Here is a 22,052-nt window from a genome sequence, read left to right as displayed (position 1 = left end):
GCGTCTCTCAACCTCTGGAAAACCTCTGCGAGATGTTCTCTATGGGATTCAAGAGTCTCCCCTAATACTACCACATCGTCTAAGTACGCGAACGCATACGGTTCGAGTTTAGGCCCTATCACCTGATCTAGCAAACGTTGAAAGGTAGCTCCAGCTGAGTGTAAGCCGAAAGGCATCACTTTAAATTGAAATAGACCTCTGCCCGGCACTATGAAAGCAGTCAATTCTTTACTCTCCTCATCTAACGGAACTTGCCAATAACCACTCTTCAGATCAATAGTAGATATATATTTAGCATCGCGAAGCCTGTCTAAAATACCAGTCATATTTGGGAGGGGGTAAGCATCTCTATGAGTCACAGAATTAAGTTTACGAAAATCAATACAAAACCTTATTTTCCCATTCGATTTTTTTACTAATACGATAGGAGAACTCCACGAGCTACAGCTGGGTTCTATGACTCCCTGTTCAAGCATTGTATCGACTTCCTCATCGATCACTTTTTGCATGATAGGGTTCCTGGGATAGGGACGAAGTCTGAAGGGTTCAACTCCTTCCTGGAGTTTTATTTTATGTTTCAAGATATGGGTCCGTCCTGGGAGTGAAGAGAATTTCCGGATTTCTTCTTCCAGAAAATTATCGAATTTCTCCTGCTCAGAGACAACTGATAACCTACCTTCCCCTTCCCTACTCCGTAATCGGACTCCCTGGGGTTGCATTTCTAATACAGCTCCCATCTTACGCAGATTTTCCACTCCCAAAATCATACGAGGTTCAATATCTGGGACAACTGACACTTGCCACTTATACTCCTTGCCACATACAGTGACCGGTAAAGTGGTCTCTCCTTCTATCTTAAGACGTTTCGCGATCTCACTAGAAACGTATGACTTTTGAGATGAGGTATCTATAGCGGCATTCAGGTCCACCCCCTCTACTCCTACGTACATGTACACCCCGTTATCTCCGACCTCCCTACTTGGTCTAACGGCAGCTACAGTCGACACCTTAGAAGTATTCGCTGAACTCTTACTACCACGTATAGCTCCCACTATCTCTGGTTCCCATTCTACTCTATTATGCCTCATATTGATAGTTAAATTATGCTGAATCATAAATGACACTCCTAGCAACACGTCAGGCTTAAGGCCTTCCATCACTACAGCCTGGAAAGAAACAGAAATATTTTCTATTTTCAATTGGGTAAAAACTTTTATCGAGAGGAGAGCAGACTTCCCATCAGCGAGTATCGCTTTATGTGTGCAGTTTTCTTTCTTTACTGACCCCTCACGTTCTAATGCTCTCAGAACTTGTGTACTGATGTAGGATTTTTCCGATCCTGTATCAATCAAAGCGACAAATTTCTGGTTCGCCAAACTCACATCAATGAAAGTCCGTGTATCTCCTGACACGGTTCTGGGGCTTAAAATCTTTGTTGAATGAATAACTGAATTTCCCGACGATCTTTTACTCTGGGACTTACAGTTACACTGATCATGATTTTTCCCACATTCCTTACACTTAGAAAGCTCGGGGCAAGTTGACCTCCAATGTCCTGTCTTTTTACAATTCCAGCACACAGGACCCTGACTAGTACTACTCTCTTCTATCACTTTAGTCTCCCGTGGTTTAGTAGTTGCCTTAGCTGAATTTTCTCCCCGTTTATTGTCCTCGATTTTAGTATTCCGTGAGGACAACCTAGAGTGTTTTTCCTCAGCACGGATTGCCTCATATTCCCTAGTTATATCTAACAGCTGGTCTATGTTTTGGGCTCCTACACTTCGGACATGTAACTTATATCTGGGTAATAAATTCTGATACACCCTCTGATATATCCTATCCCCGTCGTAACTTCCTAATCTCCTCATTAAAGTGAGTAGGGCTTCGGCATACTCATCAGCCGGTTCGCCCTCCCTCTGCTTCCTTGCAATGATTTGACTTTCAAGATCGTCACTATAAGTATGGGGATAGTATCGGAGTTTAAACGCCTCTACAAAGTCAGCCCACGTCCTCCACTGGGAGCGACGATTCCGCATCCAGAGTAGGGCCCCTCTCTCCATCAGCTCTGGTAGGGCTATAAGAGATTGTTCCCCGATATCCCATATGCGCTCTGAAGTTCAGTGAGCCTCTCGATAAAACTGGGAGCATCTGATACACCATCAAAACGTAAATTCCAACTTCTTACCTTATCACATACAGCGCCCTGACTATACGTGCCTGAAGAGCGGTGTGGTGCCGGCTCTATACCTGTTGGTCGATTCACTCTGTTGTGGAGGGACGGCTCGGAGTAGACACGGCTTGTGCCTGGGATAGCATCGTCCCGGCGAGTCTGAGAGGTCGCAGCGGTCCGGGACCGATGGTGTTCAACCATCCTCCTCCTCAGCTCCGTCAGAGTCCCCGCTGCCGACAGGCCAAGACTCTCCAGGTAGCTGACCGCTTCCTCCTTACTCAGCCGGTACACCCACGACACTCGAGGGTCGGTTTCTCGCTCCGTGGTGTCTGTCTCGTGATCTCCCTGGTCCTCCTCGTACTCTTGGAGTGTAGACTCCTCTCCCCGTTCCGACATCGTGCACTGGGGTTTACTTAACCTTTGCTCACGATCTACTTGGGCGCCAGACGTCTTAGCCTCACGTTGGGAGACGTCAGTTTTATTAGAATGTCCTATTCCACCCTCTAGGTTTTCTAATAATTGCGAAGTATTGCTACGACGCGGACTAGCTACAGCCGGGTATGGGTCGGGGTCGGTGACCGTATTGACTGGTGGAGATACTGGACCTACACTTCTCCCCCTGTCCTGATTCTTTACCCTCTGTCTTTGGCGGGAGGTATTTAATTTGAAGGGAAGTGTGTGTGCCCGTGCCGTTGTTGGCCGATTCGGCCCTCGGCTCTTGGAATTCAGGTTGGGTGTTAGGGAGAATTGAGGTAACCTTAACCAAGGATACGGATCCGGATATCAGATCCCCACAAATAATTATATTTGTAAAGGTAGTACGCAATCTGAACCAACTGCGAGTTGACGGCGAGCAAAGCTGTACCTGCAAGCCCGGAATAAAGGTTGTAGGTGGAGGAACTCGGGATGGAGTTTAACAAGGAATGATATAGAATTTTTGTTACGGTTTTCGCAATCTGAGACTGCGGGCTGTCGGTGTGCAGACTGAATCTGCGCACCCGGTATCAGATCAATATGATTGGAGAGGCGTAAGAGGTATAAGGTACAGGATATGGTATACCGAGTTTGAGGTATAGGGAATATTTTATCGGGCCTGGGGAATGGAGATTCGTTAATAGGATTGTTCCTTCCTGTAACTAATGGGGTTTGGTTCAATAACTCGCGATCTGTGAATCGCGATATAGTTCTCAGCAAGCTGAACCTGCTAGCTAAATACAGTATATCAATTACAATTTTATGATAACTAAAGCTCAATGGATGAGGTTTCGGGTGTCGGATTTCTGAATCGCGAGCCTGCAGCTGCGAAAGGATTTTCAGCAATTCTGAAACTGCTAAACAGGATTTCCGCGCTAGTCTGATGACAGCGCGCCGGTTATTAAGGGCCAATCTGTAACTGCCCTTAAGGGTATGGGAATCACTCTCAATCGTCCGAAACGCTTTTAAATTAATAGTCAGTATGTCGACTATTATGAGAGGATAGGGAAGGGTTTACAAGGATTCTCCTAAGCTTCTCGCTGGTCTGAGGACCGCGACGGGAACGATCTCTAGTCTGGAACTGAGATCTCGCAATATACAGGGCAGGAAAAATTTAGAGGAAGGAAGAGAGAGGATGCCGCAGTCTGGGGACTTCGGCGAGGACGTTCTCAAGCTGTACCTGAGAGCAGGAAGCGTTGCAGTCTGTGACTTCAACAAGGACGTTCTCAAGCTGTACCTGAGAGCAGGAAGCGTTGCAGTCTGTGACTTCAACAAGGACGTTCTCAAGCTGTACCTGAGAGCAGAAGGATTATAGAATAGGGAAAGTGAAGAGAAAGTAAGAGAAAGGATGCCGCAGTCTGGGGACTTCGGCGAGGACGTTCTCAAGCTGTACCTGAGAGCGGGAAGCGTCGCAGTCTGGGAACTTCGACAAGGACGTTCTCAAGTTGTACCTGAGAGCAGGAAGCGTCGCAGTCTGTGACTTCGACAAGGACGTTCTCAAGCTGCACCTGAGAGCAGGAAGCGTCGCAGTCTGTGACTTCAACAAGGACGTTCTCAAGCTGTACCTGAGAGCAGGAAGGATTTTAGAATAGGGAAAGTGAAGAGAGAGAAAGAGAAAGGATGCCGCAGTCTAGAAACTTCGGCGAGGAAGTCCTCAAGCTGTACCTGAGAGCTAGAAGGATTATAGAATAGGGAAAGTTAAGAGAGAGAAAGAGAAAGGATGCCGCAGTCTAGAAACTTCGGCGAGGAAGTCCTCAAGCTGTACCTGAGAGCTAGAAGGATTTTAGAATAGGGAAAGTGAAGAGAGAGAAAGAGAAAGGATGCCGCAGTCTAGAAACTTCGGCGAGGAAGTCCTCAAGCTGTACCTGAGAGCTAGAAGGATTATAGAATAGGGAAAGTGAAGAGAAAGTAAGAGAAAGGATGCCGCAGTCTGGGGACTTCGGCGAGGACGTTCTCAAGCTGTACCTGAGAGCTAGAAGGATTATAGAATAGGGAAAGTTAAGAGAGAGAAAGAGAAAGGATGCCGCAGTCTAGAAACTTCGGCGAGGAAGTCCTCAAGCTGTACCTGAGAGCTAGAAGGATTATAGAATAGGGAAAGTTAAGAGAGAGAAAGAGAAAGGATGTCGCAGTCTAGAAACTTCGACGAGGACGAGCTCAAGCTGCACCTGAGTTCTCTAGGAAAAGGATTGGGCTTTTCCTACTTGGAATTACAGCAAGTCAGAAACTGCTAAGCGAATTTAAAATACAGGGCCACTCTATAGTATGAAAATTAATAAGGAAAATACATCCCTAAAAAAACTGAGATTACCTTATTACAGAAGAGGAAATGCACACAAGTGACCAGTCCTAACATACAGTTACCTGAATCACTGCAGAATTAAATACGGAGAATAGCAAACAAATTCCCGCACTAAACTTAAACGTCGTGAAGCGACAGAGTCGAGACTTAAGAATTAAGCCCTCAAAAATAATTTGCTTAAGAGCCTAGCTAAATTTCCCCACTCAACTGTTTGTAGCTCAAACTTGAGATCCCTTACAGGTTTCAAAACCAAGAATAACTCGTTCACCCCCAGTGATACGAATTCGGGAAAAAATAGCTGACAAGAAAGAAAAACCCACAAGGGAATTCTAACTCCGAGTTGTTCGGAACTCGACCTACAATATTCTACGTTAACACAAGATAGAATAATAATTAGTGTCGGTAACGTCGTAAGGAGAGGAGATTCGCGACCCGATCTCACGCTCAACCACCGAACAACTGACTCTCTCCCAGGTCTCCTTGAAGCCACACCGGGTCGCTGAAAGTTAGGAGGCCGGGGAAAAGGGGCTTGCTGACCAATGGGAGTCTGAAAAGACGATCACGCCACTAGTCATGTGACAGGGTTTGAATCCACTAGTGCTGATGATAAGGGTGCAGCTAATGACGACACTGATACTAATTACTACACTAATTCAGGCCGGTAAACAATATTTCTATTCCAGAAATTTCATGAAGAGCGATACTGGCCCGACTCGGTAGCCGCTTATCGTTTAGATGATACGAATGCTGCTAATTTAAAGGGGTTGACGGCGATAGTGATAATGTATACACAACTACAAATCTAACAAAATATATCTGGCAGACGATCCTATTCCTATTCTAAAATAGAATAATTTCGCTAATTTTATGCTGGACGACGGCTCTCTATCCGTCACAAAAATCACAAGAGTAACCTTTTTTAGTAAATTTAATTGAAAATCGATTGACATTACATCTTTTTAAGATTGAACAAATATCAAGTAAGATATGGCAGCTCTAGTGATAGATGACTACTGAAGGTTTTTTGCAGTGCACACCAAGGCATGCTGCTAAAGTCTGCTTCAATAATGCGACAATCTCAATATGTTTTGCATGTTATCAGTAAACGATTATAGATTATTTCAAACAATAATAAAACGTTACATAACCATATAAAGGTAGGTCACCAATGATTGTGCAAAGTTTCACTTCCGTATGTTCAGCCATTATTTAGAAAAAAAGATGTTAAGTGAAGAAATAAAATGGTGGCTGTGTGAGTAACTAAGGATTTCCACAGTTGAAAAATGATATTTATATTAGATATGTTTCGTACCAAGGAACAATGCCCTAGAATATTGGTAGAGTTTGGAAAACTCTGTATATATATCACATTTAGAGACTTTTAGAGATTAGAGTGATAAAAATTATTGCAATTTTTATTACAGTCTGACTGAAACGACACTTAATAGAGAACAGATTAAGAGAGTCACTTATGTAATTCAGCCTTAACAACTACTGCAATATGAGAATTCAGTTCTAGGGAGTAATAGGAATGATTATAATTGGGGAATGATTGGTGAAAGTAATGAATCGGATAATAATTGTTGAGTTTAACATCCGTTTGAAAAACTTTTCAAGTGTTAAGCTGCATCATTCAAATGCAGACAAATTCAAATGTTAATTGGAATTCAAAATGTCTGATTCCTATAGAAAAATTCGGATTGAACTTTAAATTCACTTATCAATTGTTAGGGATCTCCCAGAATTAATGAAAAGGTCTTTCTGTGAGCTTCAATATTTTGTGTACCGGTACCTGTTTCAAACGTGTATTTCGCCTTGAAACCTCGGCCCTGTAGTTCTCCACTGCTGAAAACCATCACAAGTCGAGGTCCATCGGAAACCACTTGTTTAGGCTTCAGTTTGCTTTCTTCGCCACACAGTTCGTGATCGAATTTCTCATACGAGTCTGTCGCTTCCTGACCTTTCAGGTAGATTTTGAGGTATCCATCGCTGCAGCTGCAAATAGAACATTCATATTTATTAGATAGAAGTAGTCCAATACTGGGTGCAGCCTTGAAAAGTAACCATTTGTGCACTGATTGCAGGCCGCAAAGAATCACTTTTCCGCACTAGTGCGCAAAGTGAGTACTTTGCGTACTCCAGATTTGCAGCATGACAACACAAAATAGTTAGTAGGTTAATGGAGCACCAGTGCAGCAAAATCAAAATTAAGTTGGTAGGCCTAACACTGACTCATAGTGAGGCCCGCCCACCTCACTCATGAATGGCAGTGGAGAACAGCGTTGCCTTGCCTGCCTGCCATTATAAGTGCCGCCTTCATTATAGTCATTTCAATGCAATGCATTACATAAAACCCCTTCAAGCAGTCACATAAATCTTCAATTGAATTACTAATCATTATAATTCAATTATTATTATTATTCAATTTTAAATAAATTAAGGTTTCTACTAATAATAAAATTACACAGAAAAACATTTGATGGATTTCAGGCAATTTTACCCATAATTACCCACTTTTCATATTCAATGGTAACTGTAGGAAACATTTAATGTGAAATACGTTTCAAAGTTCGTTTGCTGCACTCAAGAAACCATTCCACGTAAACGTTTCTTTCGGTGCAGCAAACTGTCACTTTGCGCACTAGTTGCACAAATAACTATTTCTTCTTCTAGTCGAAATCTGTTGGAAAGAATGCATTTATGACCAATAATAATGGTAAAGTTTTCATAAGAAAGAGATGATAATGAAATTGATACATCTGAGGCAGATGATGATACTGTATGTGGATGATTTTTAGTAAGAATAAGGAAGAATTGAAAGTGCGAGAACCTCAGGTTAAGGAGAGGGTGTGAGTCTGTTGATTCCATCGAAGAATGGAATTAAGTAAAATACTGAGGAGAAAGGAACTTGGTGCTATGAAATTATAGAGATAAGATAATTTTGTAGAGTTTCTTGTGTAAAAAAGGAGTAGGTACTATGAGTTGTGTAGGCTTTATTATATTCTATGAAAATAATACGAATCGTTCGTTCCTCCATGATTATACTTATATGCTTAAAATGATATCAATCTGAAAATTCCAGAGGAATGATAACTCATGGAAGCCTCAAAATTTGTTGTATTTGTTCAGAATCAAAATATTTCAATTTATGTGGAATTTTTCATTAATTCTGAATACAGTGTACTTTGAAATATTTTTCGGAGTTCTTCTTTTATAAAAGTGGCTGATCACTATCAATCGATGGTCTAAGTTTTGATGAAGCTGTTTTATAGAGATGAATTTATTCTTTAAGGAATACAGAAACGGAAAGAAAGAATTCAGAAAACGTCTCGAAACAATCATGTATTAAAATGCAAACAATTATGCATACCTTGAAACAACGTATCTTTATTAAATTATTGACTCCAAGCGTTAATCAAACTCATTGTAGTATAGTAGAACTTGTAAGAAAAGTACTTACTCTCCTTTTTCTCCTTTAGGTATATCGAATTTGGCAAAGTCGAGGCGAACCCGTTCTAAGTGCTGTGAGTCTTGCATTCCGTACACAAAATAACGACAAACTATTTTCGGGAAGTATGGAAATGGATAATTCGGACTAAAAACGTATCCACTTGATTCCTTTTTACTTAGAATTTTTTGATCACACTCGGAACCTCGTATGTGTTCTCCATCATTTTTGGCGATAAAATCTGTAAAAAATGAATAACAAAACATTTTTAGACTGGAAATAGAAAAATCTAACGAAAGAAAAATTTGGTATCCACATGGAATCGATCGACGGATTAAATGGTATACTAGTTTAATTAAAGAAAAAAAGATAATTATTTAGTCTGCTGTCGAGAAGGTACTCAAATATGAAGATTTATCGTGTACAAATTGATTACCGTATAGCAGGACCTCCTAAATATTAGGTATTTAGGAGGTTCTGATTATAGCCTATTAATAATATTATTGAAACAAAATCATTTTTGTAGCTCTATTCCTCTCACTTCAGAACACAAAATTATTGTAGTCAGATGAAAAAAATAATGTGGTTGAATCAGAATAGAAGCTTCTATTGACCAGTCAAAAAAAAAAAAAAAAAAAAAAACGTTCAATTGACATCTCACCTGGTCCTCTATTTCATGCAGAGAATAAAAAATTATTTTTATCAAACAAAAAAATCTGGTGTGGCGCACTCACACAACTTTCCTTGCCGTTATGAGAATTGATCACCTGATGCTAGTGTCCACGCGCATCTCAAGTCCACTTATAAACAAAGATCTGAGCCAGCTGGTGACAGGACAATAACGCTGGAGACACACGAGGTCTGCTATCTCTTCATAGTGAATCATTTAATAGAATCAACAGTTGCCAACAGTTTGCAATTGGATAATCACATTTTCTCGAATTTCGAGCTTATATTTAATTTTAGGTGAAAATGTTACTGAACATTAGTTGTAGAGATTCTCATGATGAATCTTTTCCAATCGAATTTTTTTGTTAAATAAATTGATGATTTTCGTATCTGAAGCCTGATAATTGAGAATCTAAAATCAAACTTTGCATAGATGGGGCGGAGCTCCTGAAATTTTTACAGATATGGGACTTGTGGCAGTTGATAGAGCTTATCGATGACTATTACAGGTATAACTTTAATCAAAATCGTTGGAGCCGTTTTCGAGAAAATCGCGAAAAACAATGTTTTTAACAACATTTTTGCCATTTTAGTCGCCATCTGGAATCGCATTTGATCGAAATTGTTCGTGTCGGATCCTTATAATTTCAAATCATTCCGTTAATTGGGAGATGAGATATCGTGTACACAGACGCACATACACTCATACACACACACACACACACACACACACACACACACACACACACACACACACACCACACACCACACACACACACACACCACACACACACACACACACACACACACACACACACACACACACACACACACACACACCACACACACACCACACACACACACCACACACACACACACACACACACACACACACATACAGACCAATACCCAAAATACACTTTTTTGGACTCAGGGGAACTTGAAACGTAATAGGGCAAGGAAAGTAAAAAATCTGGTGTGGCGCACTCACACAACTTTCCTTGCCGTTATGAGAATTGATCACCTGACGCTAGTGTTCACGCGCAAAGATCTGAGCCAGCTGGTGACAGGACAATAACGCTGGAGACATACGAGGTCTGCTAACCCTTCATAGTGAATCATTTAATAGAATCAACAGTTGCCAACAGTTTGCACATTAAAAAGTTATTGAATGTCAAAATTTGAGGCTCGATGTTTATTTATATAGATTTACTCTTCATAGCTATTGAAGTTAATTAAGGAATAAAATCAACTTACCTAATTTTACAAAGCTTTCACTAAACTCAAATATGCCTTTGAAACCCCGATTTTGAGTATTGGCAGTGCGCTGGAGTGTTTCAAAGGCAACAAACATTGTTGATTCTGAAGAATAAAGAACTAAGTTCCTCTGTTGACCACAATACGTTCCTATAACGGCTGATTCGTTTGTAGCCCCATCATACACTTTTACTACATCAAATGGACAGCTGAAAACAAAAAAGTTTGAATCTTAATTTAGGAGATTAATAAAGAATGGAACTTGTTTTATAATTTTTCTTCTTCACAAAAATGAAATTAGTTTCGGTATATGTAGTAAAACTACAATTTATATTCTTCAAATCTCATCTATCTCGTATTTCCAAAGGAATCGAATTTAGGAATGCGAAGAGAAGCGCGAATCTTGGCTACTACAAATTAATAATCCTAGTACCTACTGATACCAATGTACTCCATTCCATGATAATAATTCCATTGTAGAACTTGTAGAGAAGGAATTGATGAAGAGAAATTTCTCCATAATTGAAAAATAGCTGATGAATCACCAAAAAGTTGAAAGAAGCTCACATCTTATATTCACCTAATAGATATTCGATCATATAGTAATCAATGTTGGGAAATTCATTTGGAATTAATATTCGGCTATCCTTATTCCACTATTACACATTTCATATACTTTGTTGACGCCGTTTGAATTTAATGGAGTTTGGCGCTGAGTAGTTAGTTTTGAATCTTCCCCGTCTACTGGTGCACTCTAGTGCATAATTGTTTAATTGTTTGTCTTGTACTTTTCAAGTTCAGTCGGTTTGCATAGCTGTCTTCATTGACAGGACAGTTCGACTTGTTTGTTGATTTGTATTTCTATCGGAAACTATTAATATTGTAATTCCGTGTCTCCGATCGTAGGGAGTAATAATTGAGTTTAAAGTACATGTGAGAATTTGAGTATTTTTTATATCGAAAGTAGTAGTGAATTAATACCTAGTAGAATTGAAAAGCAGAATTCCATACATGATTCAACAACTCTCTGCAGTGCCTGGCTACATCATATCTAAATCATCAGAGGTCAAGTGATTTATTTACATTTCTCTATTCCTTAATTCTCTCCTTTACCTTTTTACCACCCAAACCTATAGATAAAAATCACTCTGACTTACAGCATAGATCATCAGCCGGGGTAAGTTTTAATAATAGAGTTTTTCATTGCATCATGAATGGATTCATTAGTATTTTTCTGCCAGAATATATTGAATATTAAATCGATTAAAATTACAGTCCACTTAATCAGAGATTTGTATAACTACTTATAATTACATAGTACTACTTACACATTCTATACAGTATTATATTATATCATTGAAAGCGTTTTTCATTCCAGTGCTGTGATACTATGATAACAAATTCAAATTCAAATTCTTTATTTTCTGCATAAATACAATAACAAGAAATGTCTGTAAATCGCAGTCGTCATAAGTACAATTATATACACATAGGTAACATGTTTTTTGGATTTATTTAACATAATAAAAGGTCAGAAAAAGTCAGCCAGACAAAAACTCATTCAACGAGTAAAACTCTCCTTCTACAACAAACTTTTTAAGGTTTTTTTTGAACAAAGCATCATTATTAATCGACTTCAAACTATCTGGTAATTTATTATAAATTTTAATACCAGTGACATTTATATCCCCTTCAGACAAGGCAAGACGATGTTGGGGAAGTAGCAAATTGGTACCATGTCTTGTAGAATAATTGTGGCTAGCTCCTACAGTTGTAAAACGGTCACCATTCCTTCTTATATATATAACAGACCGATAAACGAGAAGACCATAAAATGTCATAATGCCAAGTCTGCTAAAAGTCCCTCTACATGTATGATATACTGGAAGGCCTTCTATAATTCGGATAGCACGCTTTTGTATCTTGAACACCTCATTGGAATGGGATGAGAACCCCCAAGCTTCCATTGCATAAGTCATCACCGATGCAAAACAGCCATGATAAACAGTAAGTAAATATTCTTTATTTAACAGTGACTTTAATATTCTCAGTGAGAAGCACACTTTACTAAGTCTACTGCACACTTCAGTGATGTGAGGAATCCAAGAGAAATGCTTATCAATAGTAACTCCCAGAAATTTAGACGTAGCGGATTCACTAATGTGCCTACCATTTACAGATATGGTTATTGGAAAGGGTGACTTATTTTTTGTCAGAAACTGGAGGAATTTAGTTTTGACCACATTTAATGATAGACTATTTCCAGATAGCCAATCATTCATAGATAATACTGCTCTATTCACCCTCAACTGAATACTCTCTTCCTGACCACCAAAAAGCAGAGTTGTGTCGTCTGCATAGAACAGAGCCTTGCAAAGCGGTACTTCAAATTCCAGGTCATTGATATAAATGAGAAAAAGTAGAGGGCCCAATATTGACCCTTGGGGTACCCCTGAGCTGACCTTGGAGGCTTTTGATTTGATTCCCTGCACCTCAACAAACTGAGACCGGTCCTCAAGATATGATTTGAACCATGAAAGTGATAAACCACGTACACCACACATTTCAAGCTTGAGTAAGAGTGTTCTATGATTAACTCTATCAAAGGCTTTTGATAAATCACAAAATAATCCTATGGCTGGTTCTCGACGTTCAAGTTGATCAATGATAGAGCTTAAAAAAGATAGAATGGCATCTGTGGAGCTTCGTTTTGGCCTAAATCCAAATTGCTGACCTGACAAAAAGTTGTGACAATTCAGATGAAATAGCAACCTGGAATGAACAATCCTCTCAAGAATCTTTGATAGTGTAGGTATAAGTGCTACAGGACGATAATTTTCTTCACTACATCTGTCACCCCCTTTGAAAACCGGAATAATCCTTGAATGCTTGAAAACTGCAGGGAAATGACCTTGATTGAAAGACTCATTAATTAAATAGGTTAATGGTCCAATAATATTTGAATAGGATCGATGTAGCAGCCAGGCTGATATTCCATCAATTCCGTATGACTTTTTCGGTTTAAGTGATAAAATAGCCTTGACAACATCGTCATAATTTACAAAAGGAAGGTAAAACTGTGTTTGAATTCGGGGGCCCTTGGGTACTCTAAATCCTACATTGTTACTGTTCATGAATTGTGCTGATTTTATAAAATAATTATTTAACATGTTGGCAATGGAATTTTTTGACTTGATGACTGTATCATTTTTTAAAAGAGAGGATACACCTTTATTGGCCACTGCTTCGGAAGTCTCTCTTCTAACCACATTCCAAACAGCTCGCCGCATATTCTCTGAGCTGTCAATTTCTCTTTTCACATCAATTCTCCTTTCTTGTTTCAAAATTTGTCTGAATTGAACTTGTCGCTGTTTTAACGACAATATCATGAATACAATTTAATATCATGAATACAAGTTTATGATGATTTATAATTGGACTAGTCATGATGATTGATGCCATTAAAAAAACAATAACAATGAGTCTATTAACTATTTACTCAAATACTGGATCATAAAAGATGAAGAAAATGATATCGCATTTCCAGAACAAATAATTCCATTAGGGTTCTATGATGATCATTTTATTTGTGGATCGAATTGAAAGAGAAACATCGGAATATCTTTGAATATTGATGAATATACTCACTGTGGCCCTCCAAAGAATAGGTCGAAATCCCTGAACTCCAGCCTGACTCTCTGGGTGGGCAGGCCGATGAACAAATAGTTGCAGGTGAGATCTTTGGGATAAGCACCTGGGTAGGTGGGCGAAACGATCACTCCTTGTCGTTTGATTTTGGCGTGGATGGTGAATGAGCAGGGCGACTGTGGTGATGGTGTACCTATTTGGTACTCAGCTGAAAATCAACAACAACCAATCATTACATCCACATATATCATCCACATCAATCATTACATTTGGACGAAATGACCACATAAACAATAAGTTCAATTTATTATTGGAATTTGAAAAATTAAAAAAAAAAAATGTTTTCATCAAATTCAAATGAATAATCCAATCTGCTTCTCATATAATGCTCTCTGATGAGATCTTATCTATGTAGATGAAAAGCCATGGGACATCGAAGAAGATTGAATATTATATATGATGTGAAAAGATGATTTTACTTATAAATTGAAATCTCCCCCACTAGAGAGACTTCTTCTATAAATAGTTAATTCTTTTGCTTATGAAGTGCATGCATCAGAACAATACGAAATTTAATCCACTGATAAGTTGAAAAGAAGCAGTTCTATTACTCTAGTTTTCCATTTTTTGAATTATCTGCTTCTATTTTCATTCTTCTCAAACTATCCCAATGAATTGAATTCCTATCTCAATTAATTGAAACAAAATGGTCATTTTCAAATTGTTTTCATATGATTATCACTTTTTGAGATATGTCAAATAATAAGTCATTGAGATTTTGAATGACTGTTTCTGATGACATGTCTCAGAAGATCACGCCTTCCCTGGAGTTTTAAATCACTTATCTCCCAGGGCCCTAGTTTGAGAACCGTTGATTTCCTAAGTGACGTGCAAGAAAAAAGGGACAATAAAGCGAAACAGATTAGTGATAAATGGAGTTTGATAGAGTAGAGTTCAGTTCAAAGAGTTCGGGAGTTTTTAAGATTCCAGAGTGGATAGAGCAGAGAAAGAATAGAATAGAGAGTTGCATAAGATGAAAGTATTTTAGAAATTCAAAAGCTTAGGAGTTTCAAAGCCTGGAGAGGGAAAACTGAAGTTCAAAAAACTTGAAGAGTTTAGCAGGTCAAAGAGAGGAGACAGTGTAAAGAGTGAAAGTCGGATAGTTTCGGTGTTCCAAACAGGAAAAAGTAGAAAAAGGAATTGTGGGAGTTAAGTCCCTGTTGCATCAACGTCTTTTAAATTCAACTGGAATTAACCATAGATTGATGAAGACATCGCATTGTCATCCGATTCACTCATTGGTTCCGTTGGTTGACAACACAGATAGATTATGTGCTTTAGGAGATTCATGAGATTCATGAAAGAGCGCATGAGTAGAATCATGATTAGATTGAAGATGAGATTCTGGAGTAGATTGATAAGTGAAGATTCATGAGAAAGCTAATAAGTAGATTCACGATTAGAGTAAAGATAAGATTGAGGTGTACAGGGCTGTATAATAAGTAACCGGACTAACCGCCCGGGTTCATCGAGTCCGTCCGCGGATTGCCGATTCGTGGATCCTCCATCACGACAATGCTCCGTCGCACACCTGCCTGCTCGACACCGAGCAGTTGGCCAAACAGACGAGGGTAACGTTGCTACATCCTCCTTACAGCCCGGATATGGCACCACCGGATTCTTTTTGTTCCCCAAGATCAAGAGACAACTTAAGGGGACGCGGTTCGGGACTCTGGAAAACGTTCAACGTGCTACGACGAGGGCTCGATTTGAAAATCCGGTATCAGCGTGTTATCGACTCCAATAGGGACTACTTTGAAGATATCTAATGAAAAATTGTACATATTTTGCCAATAAAAAATTTCCTGAGGTCAGTCCGGTTACTTATTATACAGACCCTGTAGATTGATAAGTGAAGATTCATGAGTGAGCACATAAGTAAAATCATAAATAGATGAAAGATAAGTTTTAAGTGTAGATTGATAAGTGGATTGAGTAGTAGTACTCACAGTCGTTGATGAACGAATAGCGTCCACCAAACAGCTCCGGGAAGGTGGAGTTCTTGTCGGTGTAGAAGGATAGCGCAATGGCGCGGTAGAGCGAGATGCGGCGACGCGGCGGGATCGGCCCGCAGTAGCGGCCTCCGAACGGCGAGTTGATCAGTTCAGTCGCCTCAGGCTGCTGCACCTCCGAATACACGTCCAGGTACTCGTGTGCACACCTGTCACACACCTCAATCAGTCAAACATCGCTACATCAGCCACCACCCACCCCACCTCTTCAAAATATAGCAGCATTCCTCCTCCCCAAAAAAATTAGCTGAATAGGAATTGAGCTACATATATTGAATTATCTAAGGATATAATAACATTGATCATGAAATCTATATAAGGTGTTTTCACCACTAAGCTAAATAAAATAAGTATAGAGGCAACACTTATTGAGACATCAGAGTTTCGACAAATTCTATAAAATCAAGTGCTTCTAATGAAAATGTCCTTATATTGGGCGCGTTTCAGAATACCTGTTCTACAAATAATTATATTTGTCCAAGTTCTATCAGAGATTTGATGACTCTTTGATATAACATTTTTCGAAATATAGTATTCACTGTCGATTGTCAAATATATTTTTGTAAAAAGACTCTGGTGGTCTAATACGGACCTTATTGCTGATCTAATGAATATGAACGACACCTGAATATTTTCTATATGTCGTCACCTTATTGGCAAACGAACAAAACTAGAAGGACCGCTGGACTGGTTCACCTTAGCCAGTGTCATCTCCAGAGTTAAGCTCAGCGGCTTTTATCAAATGAGTTGATTAACTGGGCCATAAACAGCAAATAATATTTGTGAACTTTCATGTTATGGATTTATTTCTCGAGAGAGTGGAGAATTTTTTCTCACCTCGAAATATTTGTGAACGGGCCCCTGGAATGAAAAACACGGTTCTTTCCATGTAGTAGTGATGTTCAATAATTATCATACATCAAATAAAAATGTTACTGATTTTGGATACTTGGAAAAAGGAAATTTCCATACTCACATTCAGAATATTTCAAACTATGCAGTTTCCCTAGGAAGTCTTCAAAAAATATAAAAATGAGATTGTTGTTGATGGAATATTGTAAGAGGTTACTGCAAACTGGTTCTTAACAATGGTTGTACTCTACTGAGTTTCAAAACATTTTGTATTCCGATTATAATTTATCACTGATAAATTGCATTTATACAGCACGATAATTCATGCCAGTAGAAGATTTATGCTATTTCAAGCTCGAAGAGAATTGAAAATATTTATTCGTCTTAGTTTTTGTCAAGACAAACTTTGTTTGCTGAGTGTTCGCATCAAATTAGTGAGATAGCAACTTTTCTCAAAGTTTGAACTTATCTGCCGTTTCAACATGAGTGCGTTGAAGGATAATTAGCTGAGCAGTGAGCACCATTCGAGCACTCTGCAGAGGAATGAGAATGAAACCAGACTGGCTGATTTCTAGACTGATGATTCCATTCTATAAGTTCATTATCGTCGAATTTTATTTCCTCAAAATATAATAATAATTCAATATGTCTAAAACCTTGGATAATAAAACTATTCCTATCCACCCAGGATTAACGAGATCTGCCTGTGAGATAGGAGGCTCAAGAAATGCTGTATCCGTATATCTGATGAAATAAATGATAGGTTAGGACGAATGCTAATCAAGATATTATCTGAATACATTGAACGATAGAAATTTCACACCTCCTACGAACATCGACTAAATAAATGAAACAAAGACTTCCTGTTCAAATAATTTGATTTTTGAATTGAGAATCCCTCTTAAATATAAATAAGCTATCATTTCAATTGGGAACATCAATTGAATGAATTAATAATGAAAAAGGCAATGAATGTTTTCGTGAAATATGAACCTGTATCTAACATTGCGACTATTACTTCAAAAATGTATCTTAATGAGATTCCCAAATTAAACATATTCATTAACTGAGTTGATGATTGTTGATCAAATCTATGGATTTTATCAAGTAATTGGTAAGTTACCTTAACCTGTTTCTAGTTAGTGATTCCCTGTTTCTTGAGGAGTAAATTTCTTTAATAAGATATGAAAGTGTATGAAGAGATATAAAGGTGCAACTTTTTTATTATTATTCATAAATTATGACTTTCACAATAAATTTTATACTCAAATCTAATGTATGATATATACGATACAGTAGAATAAGAATTGTACATCATCGTTTGAGAGTATTTTCAATGTTTCCTTGTAGTTATGTGCAATGCTATATCGGACTGTTATATTACAAGCTATGCAGTACTGTAAAATTAATTGGGAGAAAAGCTTGTGCATGCATTATTAGTTACATACTGCAGCCGTTGAGAGCAGGTTATGTGCAAAATCATCTCACTCAAGAAATTTTAAGATTTTTTAAATGATTATAAATAGATTAATAATGAATAATTTCCAAATAATCTAAAACGAAAAGATGTGTTGTTATAGTGTTGTTATAATTATTGTTGGTGTGTTAATTAAATTATTTTTATCTTAGTCATTAGGATAAATGATTCACATTGGATTTGAAAACCTCTATCGATTCAAGTTTATAATGTACATTTCATATGGTCTTAGGTTAAAGAAGAAAGATGAATGAACATGACAGATAAGAAAGAGAAAAATGCAAGAGAAGCCACTGAAAAGAAACTAAATGCTTAAAGAGGAAAAAAAGAGTTTTTGAAACAGCGTTTTCAGGCAGGCCTACCCAGTCAAGAGCATACATTTCTTCTTTCAAATCTGTTAGATGAAAAAATACATTCACATACAAAAAAGAAAAAAGGAGAAAATTCAAAATGAAATATGAATATGAAATATAGCTGGGACAAGCATGAATATTATTCATTGTGTGATATGGTTGAACTTTGTCTCAGAAGAAATATGTCATTGATTTTCGTATTTCGCTTTTTTATCTGCATTCTTGAAGAATACGGAGGTATTACCTTTAGTGATATTTGTTAGTGCTTTTTTAGTCCCATAAAATCCATTGAGTTATCTCCATTACAAGTATTTTAGCTTTCAAGAAGATGAGGTGCCTAAGATTTCCGATGACATGTTGGACTTCGGACAGTAATGTCCACTCTACCACTCAATGACAAGCGGAAGCAATACAATACAAAATAGCAGGTAGACACTATAGACTTCTGGCAATATATATAATACCAAATTAAAGAGTTATTTGGCAGGCCTAAATATTTGAAAAATGACTTTGATTTTAAATTCTGTCGTAGTTCATAGATTTATTTTAAGTTGAAATTCTAGAAGATATCTACCACAGAATATTTCTTCTGAGTATTGCTATCAAATCGTTTAATTCAAAAGAGGATTGGTGAAGTGATTATTGGTTGTGTGAATCGTAGAAGAGTGCATTTCTGGTTAGTGCGAGCACCGAACTTTGTGGGTGACATTTAAAGGGCAGTTATTGCCCTCGTTATTATGTGTGGAGGATAGTATGGGTGATGCTATGAAAAATTATGGATAAAACAAATTCTCATGGATTTGTGACACAATCATGACAAAGCAATGACAACGGTCCAAGATGCAAGCTGAAAAATGTGATACAGCCCATCGAACATTCGAAAAAAGTATCAGGCAATGCTGACAATGACAATAAGAACATGATGCTGTTGAATTGATTAAATTGAATTTTATTACTATAGCTGCTGTATGTGTGATTAGGTTTGTTTATCGGTTATACTCACGCGGGCAAATTCCCCACAGCCCAGCCACTAAAGAAAGTAAACACAAACATTACAATTTTGCAATATTTTAGATTGCTATTGTTATTAAATAAACCATTGAAATTCATTGAGGTCGTGAATTTCGGCTTGATCAAATAATAGAGATTAAATGGGCTACCATTTATTATTGTACACATTAGTCGAAAATCATCTATTTTTTTTATTAATTTAGTTTTCTAAAGATTCATTATTATTATTATGGATTTAATTTTTACAGAGGAAAGCGTTATTGGATTAACGTTAAATTGATGTTCTTGAATAAATTAATAGTTTGCTCATGTGTTTAATGATCATTACAGATCCTTCTCATGCTTACTATGTTCCTGCTATTATGTACGAGAATCATTTATTTACACAATAAATTTTAGAAGTTCTTGAAAGACAAAGAAGGAAGCTACTGGAAATGAATTGATTGGAGAGGAAATTGCTAGTTAGAAGCTGAGAAATAAAAATGTTGAAAAGAACTTTAGAAATTATTCAGTTCTTGGTATTTTGATTGAAAAAAGAATAGATAAGATTGATAAGTTTTTTGAAAATATTCTAAACACAGCCTGAAGGGTCAAGATTTTCGATAGATAAACTTTGTTCAATTGAACTGTGGATAAAAAAGTAGATATATCTCGTAGAGTAGGCCAATGATTAGATATTATTTTAATGATAATGCAAGAAGTAGATAAGTTATAATGTAACTTTTTTGCTCACTTTATAAATTGGTCATGTTGAATATCAACTAATTAATATAAGAACAAATACAAAAATATGAATTTTATTTTGATCGCAGATCTGATACCGCACTCCTCATATTTCGTCAGAAATTAAAACTATTGAATACGGTAACTTATTGTTTATTCTATATTCGAAGTTTCATTTATGAGAAAAAATGGGGTTGAATGATCTATATCGTATCTTATATTGCCAGTTCATGGTTCCATGTGGGCTAATGAATGAACGATACATGAGAAAAGGTAGGCACTGAAAATTCCCGAGTACATATTCATCCGATATCGATTTCACCGTAGACTCCATGTAAAAGTCGAATTCGATTTGTCAAAATCAACTAGACAGTCGACATCCGAGCAATGCTAATGTAAAGTAAACGACAGTCTGGCAAGGCAATGGATTGATTATACCCGTCAAAGAAGTGCTTCGCGCAAATTCAATTTCAGTCATCAGGTTGAGCGATTTTCTAAAACATTCAATAGCAATATCGTGTAAAAGTTCCATTAAATATCTTCGTCATAATGTGCGACGGAAACATTATTTCAAATCGATTACTGAAAGGCAATATTTTTGAATAACTTGTGAACTTGTGAATAACTTTGCAATATCATTATGTTATCCTCTCATTAAATAGAATATCACTAGTGTATCAACTGAAAACATGTACATGTACTTTGTACGTCCACTAAATACTATTGTACTCATACTCTAGACTTCATCATAGTCCGTCAAATTGATACTCCTATGCAGCTTTTTCATAGTACAGTAATCACTGTATAACACAATACTATACAATAAGTTACTAATATTGAGCAATTAGACGGTGATTTGACATTTCTTTACATTCTTCTCCCATTATATTATTCCTCAGTGCAGTATTTCAATATCAATAATAGATCTTATGTAAAGTGCAGAAAGCTAAAAGTTCTATTAAAGCTTCTAATGATACTTTTTTGGAATCAATAATTGTATTATGTGGAGAAGAAACTTTAAAAAGCTTCATTTTGAGTCATGATGGAAAGTTTCAGTTGAAAAGTTATGATAAATTCTTTATTATTTTGTGTTATGATTCTTCAGTAGTGTGTGTATAACAGACCGTAGTCCTGTTGTTTTATAGTGCTCTATTTGCTGAATGTGGAAAAGCACAGGGAAATCAGTTGACATGAACTTAATGAATAACGCATTCCTCTGGAGTTTTGTGCACAATTTTCTGCTAATCAAATTGTCATTAATTAGAAGTATATATTCCACAACATCATCAATCTATTATTATGATTTTAAATACTGATTGAGATAATCAAGGTGTAGTATGCTCTATAGCAATGTTTTTAAAATTAGTTCCCCGCTGATACCTGCACAGTGAACACATTTATCAATAAAAAAACCTGGAGTTTAACGGGAAAAGTTTCAGAATCGATAACATAATAAAAAAATTCAATTATTATATAGCAGGGTTGATTATTTAATGCATGGGAATCAGGTTATTGTTTAGATTATAGTTTAGCAATATTGAGTATTATGTTTGAATAACTGATTGTTTATCGTGGATTACTTATTTTTTATTCTCTATT

At 37.3% G+C, this 22,052-nt stretch overlaps 1 protein-coding gene across 1 annotated transcript in view; it reads right to left on the bottom strand.

Moving 5' to 3' along the window:
• Positions 1-22,052, bottom strand: part of LOC111056408 (tolloid-like protein 2) — a 313,249-nt gene that overhangs the window by 24,770 nt on the left and 266,427 nt on the right. The window contains exons 6-11 of the mRNA XM_039434020.1: positions 19,723-19,749; positions 15,975-16,186; positions 13,966-14,173; positions 10,318-10,526; positions 8,404-8,632; positions 6,736-6,938 (exon numbers count right to left, since the gene is read on the bottom strand). Of these exons, the coding sequence (XP_039289954.1) occupies positions 6,736-6,938; positions 8,404-8,632; positions 10,318-10,526; positions 13,966-14,173; positions 15,975-16,186; positions 19,723-19,749 (1,088 nt within the window). The remainder of the gene's footprint in view (positions 1-6,735; positions 6,939-8,403; positions 8,633-10,317; positions 10,527-13,965; positions 14,174-15,974; positions 16,187-19,722; positions 19,750-22,052) is intronic.

The sequence above is a fragment of the Nilaparvata lugens genome, chromosome 1 (genome assembly GCF_014356525.2).
Source record: "Nilaparvata lugens isolate BPH chromosome 1, ASM1435652v1, whole genome shotgun sequence".
NCBI classification, from domain to species: domain Eukaryota; kingdom Metazoa; phylum Arthropoda; class Insecta; order Hemiptera; family Delphacidae; genus Nilaparvata; species Nilaparvata lugens.
Note: the sequence above shows the minus strand (reverse complement) of the source record. Positions and strands in the feature narration are given on the sequence as shown.